Source organism: Heliangelus exortis, chromosome 7 (assembly GCF_036169615.1).
Source record: "Heliangelus exortis chromosome 7, bHelExo1.hap1, whole genome shotgun sequence".
Classification (NCBI taxonomy): Eukaryota; Metazoa; Chordata; class Aves; order Apodiformes; family Trochilidae; genus Heliangelus; species Heliangelus exortis.
Genome location: NC_092428.1, coordinates 23,216,307 through 23,234,704, shown reverse-complemented (window position 1 = coordinate 23,234,704; position 18,398 = coordinate 23,216,307). Strand labels below are relative to the sequence as shown.

Below are 18,398 nucleotides of genomic sequence, written 5' to 3'. Positions count from 1 at the left end.
CCCTGTGTCAGGCTCATGTCTGGCTGCCTCAGAATGAAGAAAAAAGGAACACTGCCTGAGTGGTGGTGAATGGTGCTGCATCCAGTTGGCTTCCAGTTATCAGTGGGGTCCCCCCGGGATAACTACTGGGCCTACTCCAGTACAATATCTTTATAGATGACCTGGATGAGGGGATCAAGTCTACCCTTAATACATTTGAGGATGACATCAAGTTGAGAGGAAGTGTCAACCTGCTGGAGGGTAGGAAGATGCTGGAGAGGGACCTGGACAGTCTGGGTCAATGGGCCGAGGCCAACAGGATGAGGTTCAGCAAGACTAAGTGCAGGGTCCTACACTTTGGCCACAATAACCCCATGCAATGCTACATACACTGGCAGGAGAGTGGCTGGAAAGCAGCCTGGCAAGAGAGGGACCTGGGAGTACTGGGTGACAACCAGCTGAACATGAGCCAGCAGTGTGCCCAGGTGGCCTGGAAGGCGAATGGTATCCTGGCTTGTATCAGGAATGGTGTCGCCAGCAGGACTAGGGCTGTAATTCTCCCCTTGTATTGGGCACTGGTGAGGCCTCACCTTGAGTACTGTGCACAGTTCTGACTTCAAGAAGGACATTGAGGTGCTGGAGCGGGTTCAGGGGAGAGCAATGAGGCTGTGAAGGGATGAGGGGGAAAGTCTTATGGGGAGAGGCTAAGGGAGCTGGGGTTGTTTATCCTGGAGGAGAGGAGACTCAGGGGAGACGTTATTACTCTCTACAACTCCCTGAAGGGAGGCTGTAGTCAAATGGAGGTTGGGCTCTTCTCCCAGGAAATGAGTGTCAAGACAAGAGGACATGACCTGAACCTGCACCAGGGGAGGTTTAGGTTGGACATTAGGACACACTTCCTCTAAGAAAGGGTGGTCAGACATTGGAATGGACTGCCCAGGGAAGTGGTGGAGTCACCATTCCTGGAGGTGTTTAAGGAGAGACTGGATGTGGCACTTAGTGCCATGGGACATACAGCCCATGTGGTGGTGTTAGGTAATAGGCTGAATTTGATGATCTCAGAGGTCCTTTCCAGCCTCAATGATTCTGCGATTCTGTAACTTCATTCTTTCTACATTTGTTTGCGCCTTCATCTGCCCAATTCTGAGATACTTTAAATAAATAAAGAACCAAACAAACACAACATCACAGTGACTCTAACAGCCTGCTCCTAACAGCCCCAAAACAGCCTTAAGCCATGGCATCTGGCATGTGTTTTCTCAACAGCAGCACCAGACACATACCTGTAAGAATACAAATACATGATCTACAATAGATAAAACCTGCTCTGTCCCCATGGAAATTTCTTTTTTGTTGTCTGTTGTTGTTGCAGCTATCATAAAAAACAATTATCCCTCACTGAATAGGACACTATAGATTAATCATATCTTGCACGCTGAGGGAGAAGCAGAATACTCTTCCCTCAACAGAAGAACACCTGCAAAAGGGTACATCTGAACAGTAAAGATTTGCAGCTGGGTCTGGGCCACACTGGTAAAATGGGTTTCTGAGTGTATTGCTGCATTGTTATTGCATTCTTCCAGCATTTTAACTTCTTTAGCAGATTCTGGACCTCTGACAGTCAGTGCTGGATTGCTAACAGTGCTGCTAAGTTTGTGCATTGCAATGTATTCAGTCAGCACAGCAAGTCATTTACTTTACCTTAACAAGATAACTGGTTGATTAACATACTTTACCCTGGGGTGCACAGCAGATTTATTTCATTCCCAGATACTTTCTGAATAAAAGAATGAGGAAATAACAAGTTTGTTTTCTGTTACTTGTTATTTCCTGAAACAATTCCTGAGCTTGATACTCAAGCTTTATTCAAGTGAACTATCATTGAAGCTTGTGACAATTTTGTCCAACTGAACAAATGGTCATTTTACAAGACATTTTAAGTTTAATGAAACAAGGAATCCATGTTCAGATTTTCTGGATTCAAACCAGATGCAGGACACTTGAATAAAATACTTCGGTGAAACAGTGGTTTCTGCTTTTCTGATGCACATTTCAGGTAACAACATACATTGGGTGCTTACATGGCCTCCTCTTTTCAGTACCTGAATTATGATAAATCATTGTATATCAAGTACATCAACGTACTTATGCAAAAATACTGTCCCAAGCCAGGGCAGTGATCCTCTTCACATTCTACAAAAGGGTCTGGACAAAAAGAGTTGCTACAGGGAAGCGCCAAAATTTACTAAAACTCCTAAAAGATGGACAGAAATGAAGCTCAGTCTCTCAAGCTCCCAGGACAGCTATTCTGAATAAACCAACACATTGGCTCCTTGTTTTGCAGAAATACCCAGACTAGACTACAGCAGCAGGTTAGAAGCATGGGAGAAAAGTCACAATCATAAACCTCAGGATACTTCAAGCCAACAAGGTCTCCTTCATGCTAAAATTAATTGACTGGGGGTGTATTAGAATGCAGAAAACTAAACTTGATATTCATCTATCAAGGTTGGTATTTATGCAATTAAATCAGTCTTGCATGATGGAAAGGGACACATCTGGTGACACATTAGAGTTCTATTTCAGGGAATCATAGAACTGTCAGGGCTGGAAGGGACCTTTACGATCATCCAGTTCCAACCCCCTGCCATGGGCAGGGACACCTCCTACCAGATCAGGTTGCTCAGAGCCCTGTCCAGCCTGGCCTTAAAAACTTCCAGGGATGGGACTTCCACCACCTCTCTGGGCAACCTGTGCCAGTGTCTCACCAGCCTCATGGTGAAGAACAGAACATCCAATCTAAATCTACCCTCCTCTACTTTGAATCCATTCCCTCCTAATCCCATCACTACTGACATCCTAAAAAGCTCCTCCCCAGCTTTCTTGTACACCCCTTTAAGATACTGGAAGATCACAGTAAGGTCTCCTCAAAGGCTTCTCTTCTCAAGACAGAATAACCCCAACTCAGTCTTCATAGGAGAGGTGCTCCAACCCCTCTGATCTTCCTTGTGGCCCTTCTCTGGACACACTCCAGCACATCCATATCCTTCTTATAACAGGGGCCCCAGAACTGAATACAGCAGGAACTCAGGTACATATATCAACTGTCCTAAAAAACTTTATTAACAAATCACTCATCCATGTACATTTACCACCTGTAAACCATAAGAGATTTTTACACCACTTGCAACTTCCTTATCTTTGTAAATGGCACCTGGAATTCCTGACTAAACCACGACTAAAGCAGATAAAAACAGTGCAGATCCCTAGGAGTTGTTTTAATCTGTACTTTTATTATTTCTCAGACAAATTTTCACCTTGCCTCTGACCAAAACTATTTATCACAGGAAATCTGTTTGGTTTAAAAGAGCAATGTAGCTCCACAAAGATTCAGTAAAAATTAAACTCTTTCACTAAATAAATTCTTCAACAAAGATGGTGGTGGTTTTGGATTTTTTTTTTTTCACCACTAAGTAATCTGCTTTGCCTCCCATTCCCAGTGCCAGAAATATTTGTGCTATTTTTACTGGAAAATTATTTTCTTGCTCTAAAGAGCAGCCAGTTATCTTCACATAATGACATTAAAGTGATCAGTATCTTTCCATCCTGCTTTTTCAAAATCCTGTTTAAAGAACCATATCCTAAAGAAACAAACAAAAGCTAGAAAACCCCCAAAAAGGCTACTTTTACTGGAAAACTTTACTCTCTTCCATTTGAATTGAAATGTATGTGGGAGGAGGGAAAGTATGTAAATGTCAGTGTGTTTTTAAGAGCAGTTTATCATGTGCTAAGTTTTCTGTGGCATGGAACATCTAATTCTAGATGGACTGAGATTAGAAGGGCTAAAATAAACTAATGTGCCAAGAAGCGTATTCGAAATATGCAGAAATAGAAATCTCCTCTCTGAGAGATAGGAAAAGAACTGAACATCCTTCAAATCCTTCTTGCATTCTTGAGGCTTACACAAAGCTTTCAGGTACATATGTAGACCCTCAGTAGCTCTCCATACAGATGATCCTCTGAGAAGTGATTCCATATGACAGCATCACAGGATTGCACAGGAGCCCAAGGAAGTTACAACGAGAATCAACACAACCTGCTCAGTGTGATTCTACCCTGCTGACAGAACCCTACTCAATACACAAGTGGCTTTAAAATAGACAAATAAATTATCAAATTAATTGGAAAAACAATACCAGTGACAGAACAAAAGGTGCTGAAGAAACTCTAATTGTACAGAGAAACCACATGCCAGGCACAGAATCACTAAAAGACACTCGTCCTTCAACCTAACACCGATCCTCAAACACAAAACACCTCCACTTATAATAAAGATTAAAATCCACAATCAAAGCCCTAGTTCAGCAATTAACATTTCGAGTACAACAAGAAAAAAACAGAAGGGCAGCACAAGAATGAAAAAACCTGAAAACAACTTTTTAAGTAGTCCTGAAGGCTGAATCGATGCATTAAGTACCTCTATGTGTCACTTAACACTCCACTGGAAACTCCAGTTCAAATCAGTTTCAAGGAACTGGACTGAAATGAATTTGAATGTACTAACTCAGTAGACTGTTGTGCATCAAAATCCTGTGCTGATAATTAGGTATTTTTTGTTCACTTCTAATTAGTACCAGGTTACAGGCAGGGTTCATAGGAATACATTACTTTTTCATTTGAAAAAAGAACAGAGGTCCTCTTCAGAGTCCAGTTCTAAATCAAGGCAATTCTAACAGTGTACCTTTGATACATCAGTGCCTAATTCTGCATGGGAAGTAAACTTCTTTTCTCTATGATTCACACCCAACAGAATAACAGAACGTAAATGTTGACCTTGAGTCCTTGCTGTGTTTCTCATTTCTATATGATGAAATTCTTAACTTAGAGCTGGAGACAAACTCAAAAACCACACTCCACCAGGTACTGTTTTCTCTCTCCACTCTTCCCCTTAAGGTACATAACAATGCATGTCTTTTTATAAAGACAGGAAAGCAATTTCTGCCTTTTCATTTGATCCACAGTTACAAGTTTTTGCTTTCTCAATTAGTGGTGCAACGTTTTTTTGCACCAAGGCTATGCCAGCTACTGGCTATGCAATTAGATGCAATTGAACTAGCAAGAAAGTCTTCTGCCACTCCAGAGCTGGTATAAGCTAAATCAGAAAAGTGACTTTTTACCAGTAGGAGAGGTACTTTTAAACACAGAAAAGGCTGAAAGCTCAATATATTCACCCCTTTAATTGAGGCCTGAGAGAACTGCTAGCTCCAGCCACAAGACAGGCATTAATCCAGTGCTTCCAGAGGAAGTCAAATCCTCCAGGAAGTAGAGATAGAAAAGAGCCAAGTCCTACTAAAGTACAAAAAGGCAAAATGAAAATTTCCCTTTTCATTTTCAGATGGAAAAATCCTTTCAATAGGTTGACTTTATACATACATGATAAAGGAGCAGTAAAGAAAGGATTGCATTTTAGCAGTGGATTTTGCAGTTCACTTGTAAGTTTCAGTGCACACAAAGCACTCTCCCAAACTACCTCTGCTAAAATCTCTCTGAAAGCAAGATGACAGAGAAACAATAATGGACAGGTCAAAAGAGATTTTTAGGGATTATACAGTCATTAGTTTCCTGAAGTGGATTGCAGTTATTTTTATGAAAATAGAAATTCTCCCACAAAAGTCCCCAACACAGACTATCTACTCTACATGTAATGTGTGAGCAGGTTATCCTCTCAAATCTTAGAATATATACTAAGCACTGAAAATACATAAATGCCAAATTTAGGACAGTAAAGTAAATCTCAGCCACTTGAAAGACATACAGATAACACCTAAAATAAAACTGAGCTGGGCCTTAAGAATACCAAAAAAAGGCAGGTGGAAAGAGTTTGTTCTCCTTTCTCTAGCAGGTTGTCTGATGAGGAAATCTTTTACTTGGTATCTGAGCACCCTTTTCTGCATTACATGCAGTATAACAGAATCTACATAAATACTGTGAGAGCAATGAAGAATGCAGCAGAAGCTTGCTTCATCACACTGCCAAGCTAAGGAAAGAAATGATTTCAAGGACTAGTCTCTCACAAACTGAAAAAAATATAAAAGACTTTAAAAACAGTATCTTAGACAATAAATGGGCAGAAAAATTTTGTATAAGAAACACATAGAAGCAAATCCCAAAGCTTCTCTGTTAGCTGGGAGAAAATGTTGATTTCAGTAGCTGCCAGCCTGCATAAATCCACATGGTAACACACTGTTCTAAAGTAGATTTCCTTATGAAACTATGGTACTAGTTCTGAGAAATAAGGATGGTTATGTATATGTTCAGACACTATAGCAACAAAAACTTCAAATTGGATAGAACAGCTCTGATCCCAAGTTAGCACAGATGAGTGCTAAAGAAAAACATCTGCCTATTTTGAGTGTTTAGCTATCTATTGTCACTACTGAACTGAGTCATGTCTCTAATATATTCATTCATACACTGCAGGAGGGAATTCTTTTATTACCTTTTTACTTGATGTGAGGCATGCAAAAGCTAAGTAACCTGCCCAAGGTCACAGAGAAAAGTCCCTTTCACTTTCTCTTCCCTGTATCTTACAACACCTGAAATGAAACTCTGCTGATTTATACTGGAGACAGCAGCATCCCCTTTGGCTCCTCCTACTCTCTGTCAGTGGGACCATCACTTCTCTGGGGAGATTGAAACTTAGCTCAGAACTTGGCTCAATACAAGGACATGTGGGTGTTATCTGACTGTAATCTCTGAGTCAGATATATGAGCTAATCATGCCTTTTGCCCTTGCACTCTTTGAAACTACGAGCTCAAGATGCTAACAGCCTGGAAGGATCAAATTCTGATTACCCAGTCCTGGTCTTTGATTGCTGACAGTATCTGTACAGAAAAACAATTCTTCCACTACTACATGCATGACTTAAGTGACACACATTTGCCTTTGCCTCCCTACACAAATAAACCTGTTTTCCTATCTCTTGTACATTTATAAACAATCTTCTGAGACGACTGAGGTAAATGACATACAGTGTGAATCTCCCCACTGTTATCCATTCCAAGATCTGCAGCTGAATAAAATTCTGCTCAGTCAGACATAAAATCAAATTAGAGGAGCTCATTTTAAAAAGAACTAAATCTGAAACAAATAAAGCAGTGAATAACTCAGTTTTAAAGTGGTAAGTTCCTAAAACCACGAAAATCATAATCCTAACAAGGTAATACATTGCACTCTGAGTTTACCACATCACTGTTCAGTACCATTAGAGTAGCAGAGCTCCAGTCATGAGAGGGATTTGCCCTATATACAAAGTGAGCCAGGTTTTGGGGGGATTTTATTGCTTTTTTGCAGTCAGGATTTCTTCAGTAGAGTACTTCTGTTTCTTGACAACTATAATTTATGGCTATGCAACACATTTGGTTCATACTACATGTGTTCAAAAAACACCTCCATCCATCATTGAAATCCCTTTGTTAGCACACAATCTATTTCTTTTCAAAGTCCTGGAGCATTATTCAGTGTTTTAGAAAAGCAAAAAAGAATCCTGTATCTTTCAACTGCACAAATTCAAACATGAAAGCTGGCAATCCCTGAAGTAACATTTTCTATGTTGAGATCAATAAAAATCCAATGGCAAATATTGCCTAAGTATTCAAGACCTTAGTCTTGGATCTAATTTTTAAGATGGCATTTTTCACCAGCAAAGTATCTCAACTGTGAGAAGACCATTTCTCAAAGGAGAAATGACCACTTGTTTTTTGGTTCCTCTTCAGAGCCTCAGGATGCCCACATTTACTTAGTGCATGAGAGCTGATAGGTTACAACCCAAGAAACTGTGGCTACAGAGCACAGAAAAATCCAAGCCAATGAAAGAGTTTAACAATATCTGTAACACAGGACACGATTTTACACCTTTATGAAAGTGTTCAACACTGCAAAGTCATTCTAAAAAAACAACATTCATGTTGCATATTCAATACCTGTCAGTAAATGTCTAATACAAAAAATGTGCCCTGCTGATAGGTTAAGAAAGATATTTTTGTGTGAGATTTTAGTCAAGCTGGGTTCTTCCTCTACTGTCAGCAATCAAAAATTTTTTGACTGAAACATAGCAAATAGCAAATAGTTCTTTTAATCATGTAAAAGCATGAATTGTAGCATGCTTTTACAGCATCATCACTTCTAAAGAACTAACAAATGAGAAATAGTGAAGAAGCTAATAAAAAGGAATATGATCAAATATACATTAGGAGCAAGTGAAGTAAGCAGATGCTTTTCTGTATGGATCTATATAATGTGATCCTTACTTAGCAAAAATTTCCATTTATATATCCAGTTCATCCTGAAACATTGCTCCCTGTATAAACCAGCTTTTATTTAAAAGACCATTTCCAAAAAAATAATGAAAAAAAAAAAAAAAGTAACAGTCAGAAGACTACAGTGCAGACAATACAAATGGAATTATTTTTTTCCTTATTCCAATATTATGGCTCTGCATGAGGATGCAGCAAGGTGAAGAGCCTACAAATAAAACTGCAGGTTGATGAAACTGGGCTCAACCATTTCCAGGCATGGGTTATTTCTACATCTACTCCAAAGGTGGTTTTAATACTCAATATTCAACTGACATAGTTTTTTGCACCTAGTTTTAGCATAGGTTTAGCATAGTTTTTTTTACACTTTGATTTAAGGTACATAATACACACACACAGAAATCACAGACATTCACAAGCTTCACCATGAACAAAAATCCTATTTGCCAGCAAGATGTCACCACACACAAAAAAGCAAAATTATTTTAGAGCAGATATACACAATGGCTATGCCCTTGTCACAGAGCAAGGCTGAGGAAGACTGGGTGTGAAAATGTGTGACTTATGCAATCAAACACAATGTGGGGAAAAGTAATGTTAAAGTTTGCATTCCTCAGCTCCTGCAGTCTCTGACTCAGCATACAAGGGGTGTTATAGTAACTAAGCACAGGACAAGTGGTCAGCAATTCACCCCATCCTTCAAATTAGCAGAGACTGACTGAACTAAGTTGACTTCCAGGAGAAACCCATTAAAATAATACTAATACTAATTAACAACAATAATAATAACAATAGTAATAATAAATTAAATTAAAAATTCCAGGAATGACTGCTAAGTTACTGCTGTTTCTCACAATGGAAAATTCAGTCAGTATCAAACCCTACACACTGTTGAATAAGGATACACTGACCAGAAGGGGGCCTGGTGAAACAACACTCCTGATCTGTATAGTTCATCTCCCTTCAGAAAGTTGTTGCTTCTCTCAGTTAAATTCCTTCTGGTGAAGGTGTTCCTCAGGCTCATTTCTTCACCAGAGGAGTTTGGAATGTGGCAGCATCAGTTTTACAGGCTACTAGAAGGCATTTTGCTTTAGTGAGTATCAGAGCACTTCACAAAGCAGATATCATCATCCCATGTTACATGTACATAGGAAAAAGAAAATGACTCCTACGAGGTTACCCAGAAGCTCAGAGAGTTCACTTAGCTTGCCAGCTCTATGCCAATAACCAGTCCAGTAGAATATAAAGCCCTCTGGGGAAATGAGCTGGGGGATGTCCTCCACCTCTGGTTCTCTCTCCTTACCCACACCCTGCTATGAAAGAGCCCTATTTCAGTCATCATGGAGGACTCAAAAACACTGCAGCAAAAGAGAAAAGAGCTCAGAAATGTTGATGGTGAAGCCCTGAACAGAATGTGGAGTGTGGTATTTCTGGCCTTTTCTTTACCATCAATGTCACTGAGAGAAATCTTCATTTCAGCATTGTTGCAGGGGAAATAGGTGTCTGAATTAAGGATGCAAAGGATCGTACTAACAATTCTACATATAATAATCAAACTTTATCTAGTCAAACTCTGACTGAAATCTAGGAATATAAATTAAAGAAACGTAGAATTGCCTCAGAAGAACTGCCACATAGGCAGCAAGGTTGTGCCAACTGCTAGTATAGTAACATAAGCTCAAATACTTACTATTTCAAAGATTTTCTTAGTCAGGCAGCTTAGTACTTCTGTAACTCAGTTCATCACTTCTAAATAAGGATAGCAGCTAAATGGGAGCACATTAAGGCTAAGGCAAGATATACATTAGAGGCTATGTCAAAATCTAACAGAAATGGGTTTGTGCATGGGTAAAGCACAGCAAATATAAAGCTATTTTTTGCTACATCTTGTTTAAGCTAAGAAACTATTTCACTGACAGCATTTCAGTGCTATGCAACAAGGATTTTTTTTTTTGCCAGGCAAAGGCATAATACACCATACATTATCTTTATATGAAATTGCGAATCTTTTTTTTTCCTAAAAAATAAAGAGAAATGAACCCTGTCTTGATAACATATGCTGAGAACCTTCTCAAGACAGAAGGAGCTTCAGGCCACATTCTACTCTCCACTGAGTGATCAAGACAATTAGGTTATTTAAGACCAAGATGTTAAAATCATACCTAAAGCTGGCAAACTGTAGCTATCTCTACAGTTACCAGAGAGAAGGAGAGAAATTTCCCAGTTTTACTCCTCCAGCTGAAATCCAAAGACAGTCCCTTTTTGTTATATTTGATAGCAAGGTTTGCAGTAGAGGAATAGAGTCTCTTTTTGCTTCTACAGCACAAATTTTGTTGGTAACAATGGGGTTAAGAGACATCTGATGCAACTAAAAAAAGATAAGCTATCACAAAAATTGCTTTCTGGCAAAGTTCAGCACAAAGACCTTGAAGTCAAACATGGTCTAGACCACAGCATATCTAAATCACTCTGTAGGATTTCTCCTGCCAAAAGCCAAGCTAAGCACAAACTGAATCAAACAAGGGTTTTTCCTTCTTGTCTGGGTCATAATAGGCCTGTTTAAATGCACAAGAAAGCCAGTCTAAGACTGAGTTGAAGACTAATCTATGACATGAATAAATTAAAGGAAACCTTTAATTTTCTCTTCCATAGTTGTCCAGGTATCAGTAACCAGAATACAAAAATCAACTAATCAGAGGCCATTTGTTCTCTTTCAGTGAGTCAGTGCTGCCATCTAGAGCTATCTAAGGAACATGCAAAAGAAATTCAAAGTCATTCATCTGAGTAACATTTATGAAACACAGTGGAGTAGACAGAGAATGCAGGGTAAGTAAAACATGTTAATGAGATACAACGAAATAATGATGCTGCAGTACCTGAAGGAGCAATTCTTTCTCTATCACTTCACCTGTCTTGCTGATAAGCTGCTTCTGTAGTCTCTGTATTTTCTGAATCAGCTCATAGGTACTTGGGTCACTGGCCTAGATAAGAGCAAAGCAGCATCAACAAAAATATACTTCATAGCAAGTCAGTGGTTTTTGCTTGCAAATGAAACCATAACACTGAAGTGTTCAAACCTGACAAATATAAAATAGGGTGGGGGGAGCATTGTGGGTTTTTTAAAATGTCACATGTACAAGCAGTCCTGAAATTGGAATCTCTGCCTTGGAACGTGCTCATGCTTATTACCTTCATGAATCCCCTTAAAAATAACTAATATAAATAGGAGTCCTTCAGAGCTTAATCCCCAAACCATCAAAGTTTGAGAGATCCACATGGCAGGGAAGAAAAAGAAGGTTGGTATATAATTTTTAGCATAAGCTGAAACTGCCCATTGACATATGAATAGCAGTGCAAGTACACCCATGTTCTAAGAACTTCAAATAGTGCCAACTGAGTTTTAAGAGAGGAAGATTTTTCTCTCAAAAAAAGAAAGAGTAACTGCAATATAGTCTTCTGAAACAGGCTGAAGAAGAGGAACAAATTATGGGAATATACTGATGAATTATGAGGCTGTAAAACATCCATACATGTTGCATCTCATCCTTCAACAGAATTAAGTGCTTAAAAAAGTGAAAAAATTTAGGCACTATGCTGCTGCCCTTTATCTACATGGCCTGTAAAGACCGGGAGCTAGTAGATGTCTCTCCTTCTTCCCTTTTTATTCTTTGCCACAGATCGCATCAGGAGGAAGTTCTAAGGAGCAAAAAAAATCATTCTGAGAGGAGAAGCCAGCAAAGTTTACTTTCCCACCACTTTATGTCCTCTTGATGGATCCTTTAAGGAAGAACAAATTCTGAATGAAGCTTTTCCCCACCTGAATTCAAAACATGTCTCCCATATGGTTCCTTCTCTCTCATTTGATGTCTCATAAGGACTAAAATCACATTACAGTAAAAGCTCCAATAAAGTTCCATTCTCTGTATATTTGCTTGAGCTTATAAGCAACTTGGTATCCCCTGGCTCTTAATCTTTTGTTCAATTTTATCTAAATTGTCTAATTAATTCAAGTGGAACTGGGCCACTAACACAGATCCACCTGCAGCCCTCACCACACAACACAATTTCCTGAGAAACCAGGCTAAAAAGTAGTTCAGTCCCCATGACCCACTCAGTACTTTACTTTTTTACAGCACTGCTCAAACATTGTACCAATTTGTGGTAACTGTAGTGATGTGAAGGTGTTTGTTCATTAGGAATTGAACCAAAACCCCATCAGAATTATTTCATATGGATCTTGCCATCTGCTGGCCTTTCTGTGTTCCAAACACAAACCAGTAGCCTAGAATGGAAATATGTAATTTCCTCTTATCAGTCTATTCCTACATTCATTTTCCTAACACTGAATGGTTTTGCTGGCCTCATTTTCATTTGTTGCAAGATGCTGCTGGAAATTGTACCTAGATGACTTTAACCTAGTTCAGCATCCTGCATTTTAACTCTCTCCCATAAGAAAAGCTAAGCACATGGTTTAGCTTTAAGCTCAACATGAAAAGATCAGAAATCAACTATCATGCTAGTTAGCACAGCCAAAATATTCAGCTCTGCCTCAGTAGGGACAAGCATGTTAGCAGTCATTATCAGAGCAGCTGAGCAACCTAGGCTGGCATCAGATCAGAGATCCATGCAAAGAAATCTCAGCTGGCTCTGACTTACTTCAAAAATATCCAGTGATGTCAATTGATGTTCATATATTTGGTCTGTGCTTGACTGATTTTTTATTTTTCCCCTTCATTTCATGCATTCACATCATGTGCACATTTTTATTTGCTGTTTACATAACAGCTGAACTCATATTACCTAGGATGGCTGTCTTTGGGAGCCCAACACTGTTTATATGGAGGCTTCTTCCTCTCCCTACAGATGTAACTTACCTTCCAATTTCATGTCTGTCCATTTCCCAGTCTACCTGTTGCACAGCCCTCTCTAATTTGAGTTTTCTTCCTATATACATCTCCCTAATTGGTGAGAGTAGGATTGTATTTTTCCCCCCACCATCCTCTTTCTTGACATTCCTGTCAAGGAATCACCTCCTTCTAAATTCACCTTATGCATTCTTATTCCTTTTAACAGTTGATTGGCCCTTTACAATTCCCTCTGCAATTTTTCATGAAGAAAGTGACACAAAAATAACACTGATTGCATCGTGCAAGGAAATCATTGAGCAGTTAACCATCCCATTGGTATTAGGGAAATTTCAATCTGCCTGTCCTTTCACATAATTTGCATAACAGTAAACTAAATAGGGCTTTGTGCTGTGTCACTGATTTAGTGATATGGGTTTGGGGAACCTGAAATGCTGACACATCACCTCTAATTTTCTCCACCTGTGAACATTCAAGGGATTCTCCAGTTCTTCTTCCAAAACTTTGCACCGAGTCTGTTCCCTTAATAGCTCCTTCCGCATGTGATGAACCTCCTGTCTTAAGAGCAGCAGAAAACAAAAAGCAAAAAAACCACATCAAAACCACATCAATGGGACTGAAGCATTAACACACATTAACAAACCATCCTCCCTTCCACTACAGTGCTGGCAAAGTAACTCTTGTGATTAATATTTGGCACCAATACTGCTGTACAGTATGGGCCCCTAAGTTAGACCTCTTCATTCACTTTAGAGAACTGCCCCAAAAAAAAGAAAAAAGAAAAAAGGACTTTTAATCAGTTCCTGGGAAATCTGCTTCACAGCCTACTGGGTCTCACTGCCCACATCTTCCCATATATACGAAGGCCAGGAGTTAATTCATCGAGAGTAACCTACAAATCAGCTTTGGAGTCACACTCAGTTACCTCTGTATTGAATCAGAAAGCCTGTGTTTGAAAGAAGGTTGTAAATCTATATGGCTCACATAATCCAGTAAATAAAACACACTCCAGGAACCAAGAATGATGAGCATTGTTCTTTAGAAAACCCAAGTTTTATCTCTTTTAATACCCCTCCTTAAGGAATTCCAGGTTTGATTTGTTGCTGAATTTAAAATTAACTCATCACTCCCAAGAATAACTATGATAACTATTGACAACTATGATTTTATGGTGGGAATGGAAATATCAAGGGGCAGAAAAAAAAAAGGCACATTCTGCAGTGGTCCAACCCTTATCATTTTGGTGGGTGGATCCCATAAGTTCTCTAAGTGGAAAGGAAGTGGAGGATTGACATGTGCTTACTCTCCCACCAAGTCTTTTTCTGCTGAGCTCAGAGTTGCATTTAGCTTACTGAGAGGGAAAAAGGTCTTTTTTTAACTATGAGGTTGGAAAAGGTTATGGAAGAGGAAAAACCCCACATCTGCAGTTGGAAAATCAAGAGAGCTAATTATCAGCACAAGTAATAAATGGAGTCTTTCAACAGGCAATTTTCATGATGGTTTTGGACTTCATTAGAGTATGTGATTGCTGTAGCAGTTAGCAAGAATTGATCCCCCCATCATGGCATCCATCACACCATACTTCAATACCAGCACTCAGTTCCAATACAGTAACAGACTTTAGCTGAATGCATCTGGGCAGCAAGTTCAAATCCTATTCCTGTCTTCAGTCAGTCGATGAAAACAGCAACTGCTAATGTTTTGTGCCCCACTCTCTTTGCTATAACACTGAACAGCCATAATTCCACTGGATCCAATGGGTTTGAGCATGGCACTGAAGCTAATTTGCCATGGTGAAAGCCATGGAATTATACTGATACAGTTAAGCTAAAGATCTCACCCAAAGCTGTGTTAGCAGCTGGTTATCTGCTAAAACCTATCTACCTCTCCCTACAAACTAAGTCTGATTCTGTAGAAAATGACAATAGTTTTCCACCAGCTGAGAATACCCAGAAGAGTTAAAAAAATAAGGGATGCCAGAACCAGAGGAGAAAAATGAGTCTGGGGCTATTAAAGTTCTGTTTTAAAGAAACACAACCTTCAATGCAAACTTAACTAAATCTTTCTCAGAGAGCAAGTCTGCACACAAAATTGGAAGGAGAGAGCACTGAAAATATGCAACTGTTTGTGTTATAAATATGTCAAGTGTTTCCCATCCTCTGTGAATTGCCTAATAAAAAGCAGTTCCACTAATTTGGGCCTTGGGTGCCACTAAGTATTTCCCAGAACTATGAACACCTTTTCTACTCCTGTCTGTCACGTTTACTCTGTACAGTAACTCACAGTATAAAGGTGAAATGATAGAAAATATTTCAACTTTGGCCAAGATGTCTTTCTTCCTCCTGTCCTCCTTCTTACATTTTAATTCTCTGACAAATTGTTTTGTGAATTTAATCCAGTCTGTGTTTGAAGTCAAACCTAAGAATCCTCTAAGGTATTATTTTTGTCGATACAAAAATTTTACTATTCATAAGGCATTTTTTTTTTCTGAAACACAGAATCATGAATGCAGTCACTACAGAAATTTATTCAATCCATTTCTCTACCTGAGCTCCTCCACACTGGCCACGCTCTTGCCAAGTATTCCCTTCTCACGCCGAAGTTTTTTAATTTCCAGCTTGAGAAGTCGGATGTCTTCCATTCTTTGTCGGTACTGGGTTTCCCCCTTGTTCAAGATGGACTGCTGGATTTTGATCTTTTCATAGAGCAGAGCCACTTCATCATTGCGCCGAACGAGATGGAACCCTAGGATATCTCTCTCAGTCATAATCTGGAGGGCAAGCAATAATTTCAGTTACAGCTCTTCAGCACAGTCCCAAAGTATGACGACTGTATTTGCATCAACCAAAAACATGTGGATTAAGGGGGTTCAGTGTTATTAGTGGAAGTGTCAATGGGCCCAATAGTTTCCCCTAGAAGGATTCAGTCACCTGATTAGTATAAACTGATTATTTTTTTAGCTTTAGTATCTTGACATTTTTGTTTCAATGGCACTATAAAGCTTCAGTAATATCCCATGTCAGGAGCTGAGGATCTTGATCTTAAAAATACACTGGATAAATGAGGGAACAGAATGCTGTGTATTTGAAAAGCCAAATTAAGAGATTCCTACCCGCTCAATTTCCTTCTTCTGCTTCAGCCTCTCAGCATCAGCTTCAGCAATGATTTTTAGAAGTTTTCTCTCTTCTAGCTCCTGATTTTCTATAAAGTGTTTGGTTTCCAGAGCCTGTTCTTTCATCCTAAGCAGTTCCGCCTGATGGAGTCAAAGAACAGAGGTAAACTGTGCTTAGTAAATCTTCCTATTATGCAAACTTGGGATTGAGAGTTAGGATTTCATAAAATCTCATATATACTTTCAGTTTCCTGGGAGGTATATGTTTTGTTACTTCTTAAGAACAAATTACTAAGAGCAGCAAGCATGAAGACCCATGAAGAAATGTTGTAAAGAGTAGTTCAATATTTTGTTGTATTATATACAACAGAAATTTGGATGGATTTTTATCTATAACAGTGTTTCAAATTATAATTCAGAGGCACCTCATCTAGTAAAAAATTTTAACAAAAATTAAATAGGTCATATTTGGAAAGCTTTCACTAGAGTTGTTACATTATGCAAATCTAGCAGACATAAGTTCAAAGCCAGGCTGGATGGGATATGAGAAAGGAGAGCTCACCTTCCTGGAAAGGGCAACAATCTATGCTAAGTAATGCAAATTAGCATCAACTCAGGACAGACAATATTTGTGGAAAAGATGGTAACCAGGTTTGTAAGAGGAAAATTAAAGAGCTTTAGTACCTTTTAAGTGGATGGATAGACAATGAAGACTGGGAAGAGAGACTGTCCCTAAGTGCAGTAGTAATGCTTTGTTACAGGGATAGCACAATGCTAAGATAAACTAACACTGGAATCTGCCCAATAATTCTATCCTACTGGCATGATCTCTGTAATTCAAGGAATACATGTATATAAAAACTAATAGGGTCTTCCTGGACTATTAAGAATTTCTGTTACTGGTAGGCTAGTTAGAGACAAGATGGAACTAGCTGGATTACAGCCCACTTTAACAGATATGAAAACCTTAGAGCTTTGACTCAAAAAATTGGCCACAACTCTTCCCCTTACAAAGAATGATAAGCAAGCTGCCCTTTCAGAAAAGAGCATCACCCCATGCTGAAAGAATGAGGCTGTCATGAAGGCTGCACCTGCAAAAACATTGATTTCAGACAGAAAGAGTTTCATCATCATAATAAAATACCTTGTTCCATTCTTATTTTCTTTAATAAAATTCTCATTTGCCTATATTCTCAACACTCTTCTATCCTTCTTACCCAGTGTTGGATGTTCCTCAGAGTCCATCAGCCAAATAAAAATGCAAGCCACTTCATACTGCAATGCAATCAATGCTATGCAAAAGCTGCCTACAAATGTATAACTGCTCACGTGCTTGGCATTGCTGGATAACATTTTTTTTAATATATCAAAATTGTATGTTCTCCTTATGTCAGAAAAAATGAGTTGTAAACAAGAAGTGATAGTAGATGGTGGCAGCAAACATTTATATAAACTAATTTTCTCACTGAAATGCACTACATTCAAATAAATATGAACTGCCTTTTATAGCAAAGAACATAAATACTTTAAACCACACAAAGGCCCCACATTCTAACAGGACTTTGAATGAGATTAAATATGCTAAAAACTACAGTATGAGGGTCTGTGTACATTAGGTAAGAGAAAAAGAAATTAATACATAGTCACTGTGCAAGCAGAAAAATGGCCAGCTCTGAAACTGCTATAAATCAGTACAGCTCATTTGAAGTTAGTTCAAAGAGTTTGTAAGAATAGAATAACAGTCAGCAAGAAAGAAAAATTTATATAGAACCTATGCCAACATCTCAGACTAAATTAAAATCAAATTCCTGTGCAGATTCTGAAACATTAAGGTAAGTGAAGAGGTTTTTTTATTCATTCTAGCGATAGGAGGAAATGTCAATTTTGTAAAAGGTGTAACTGTGGCTGGACACAGAATGCTGAAATAAAAAGAAGTCAGACATTTTGCACCCAGACTTCTGGAGAATGCTTAAAAAAAAAAAAAAAAAAAAAAAAAAGACACGCATGAACATCTACAAAAATACTTGACAGCAGCTCAAGCCTGGAAGACAATAGTTCTTTACAGCTTTCAGATATATATTTTTCAACATTCAGAGCCTTTGTCAAACCAGTCTCATCACAAGCCT

General features: G+C 38.8%; 1 protein-coding gene across 1 annotated transcript in view; it reads right to left on the bottom strand.

The window, feature by feature from the left end:
• CFAP58 (cilia and flagella associated protein 58) overlaps positions 1 to 18,398 on the bottom strand; it is a 61,663-nt gene that overhangs the window by 14,613 nt on the left and 28,652 nt on the right. The window contains exons 12-15 of the mRNA XM_071749348.1: positions 16,273 to 16,413; positions 15,707 to 15,930; positions 13,607 to 13,718; positions 11,172 to 11,276 (exon numbers count right to left, since the gene is read on the bottom strand). Of these exons, the coding sequence (XP_071605449.1) occupies positions 11,172 to 11,276; positions 13,607 to 13,718; positions 15,707 to 15,930; positions 16,273 to 16,413 (582 nt within the window). The remainder of the gene's footprint in view (positions 1 to 11,171; positions 11,277 to 13,606; positions 13,719 to 15,706; positions 15,931 to 16,272; positions 16,414 to 18,398) is intronic.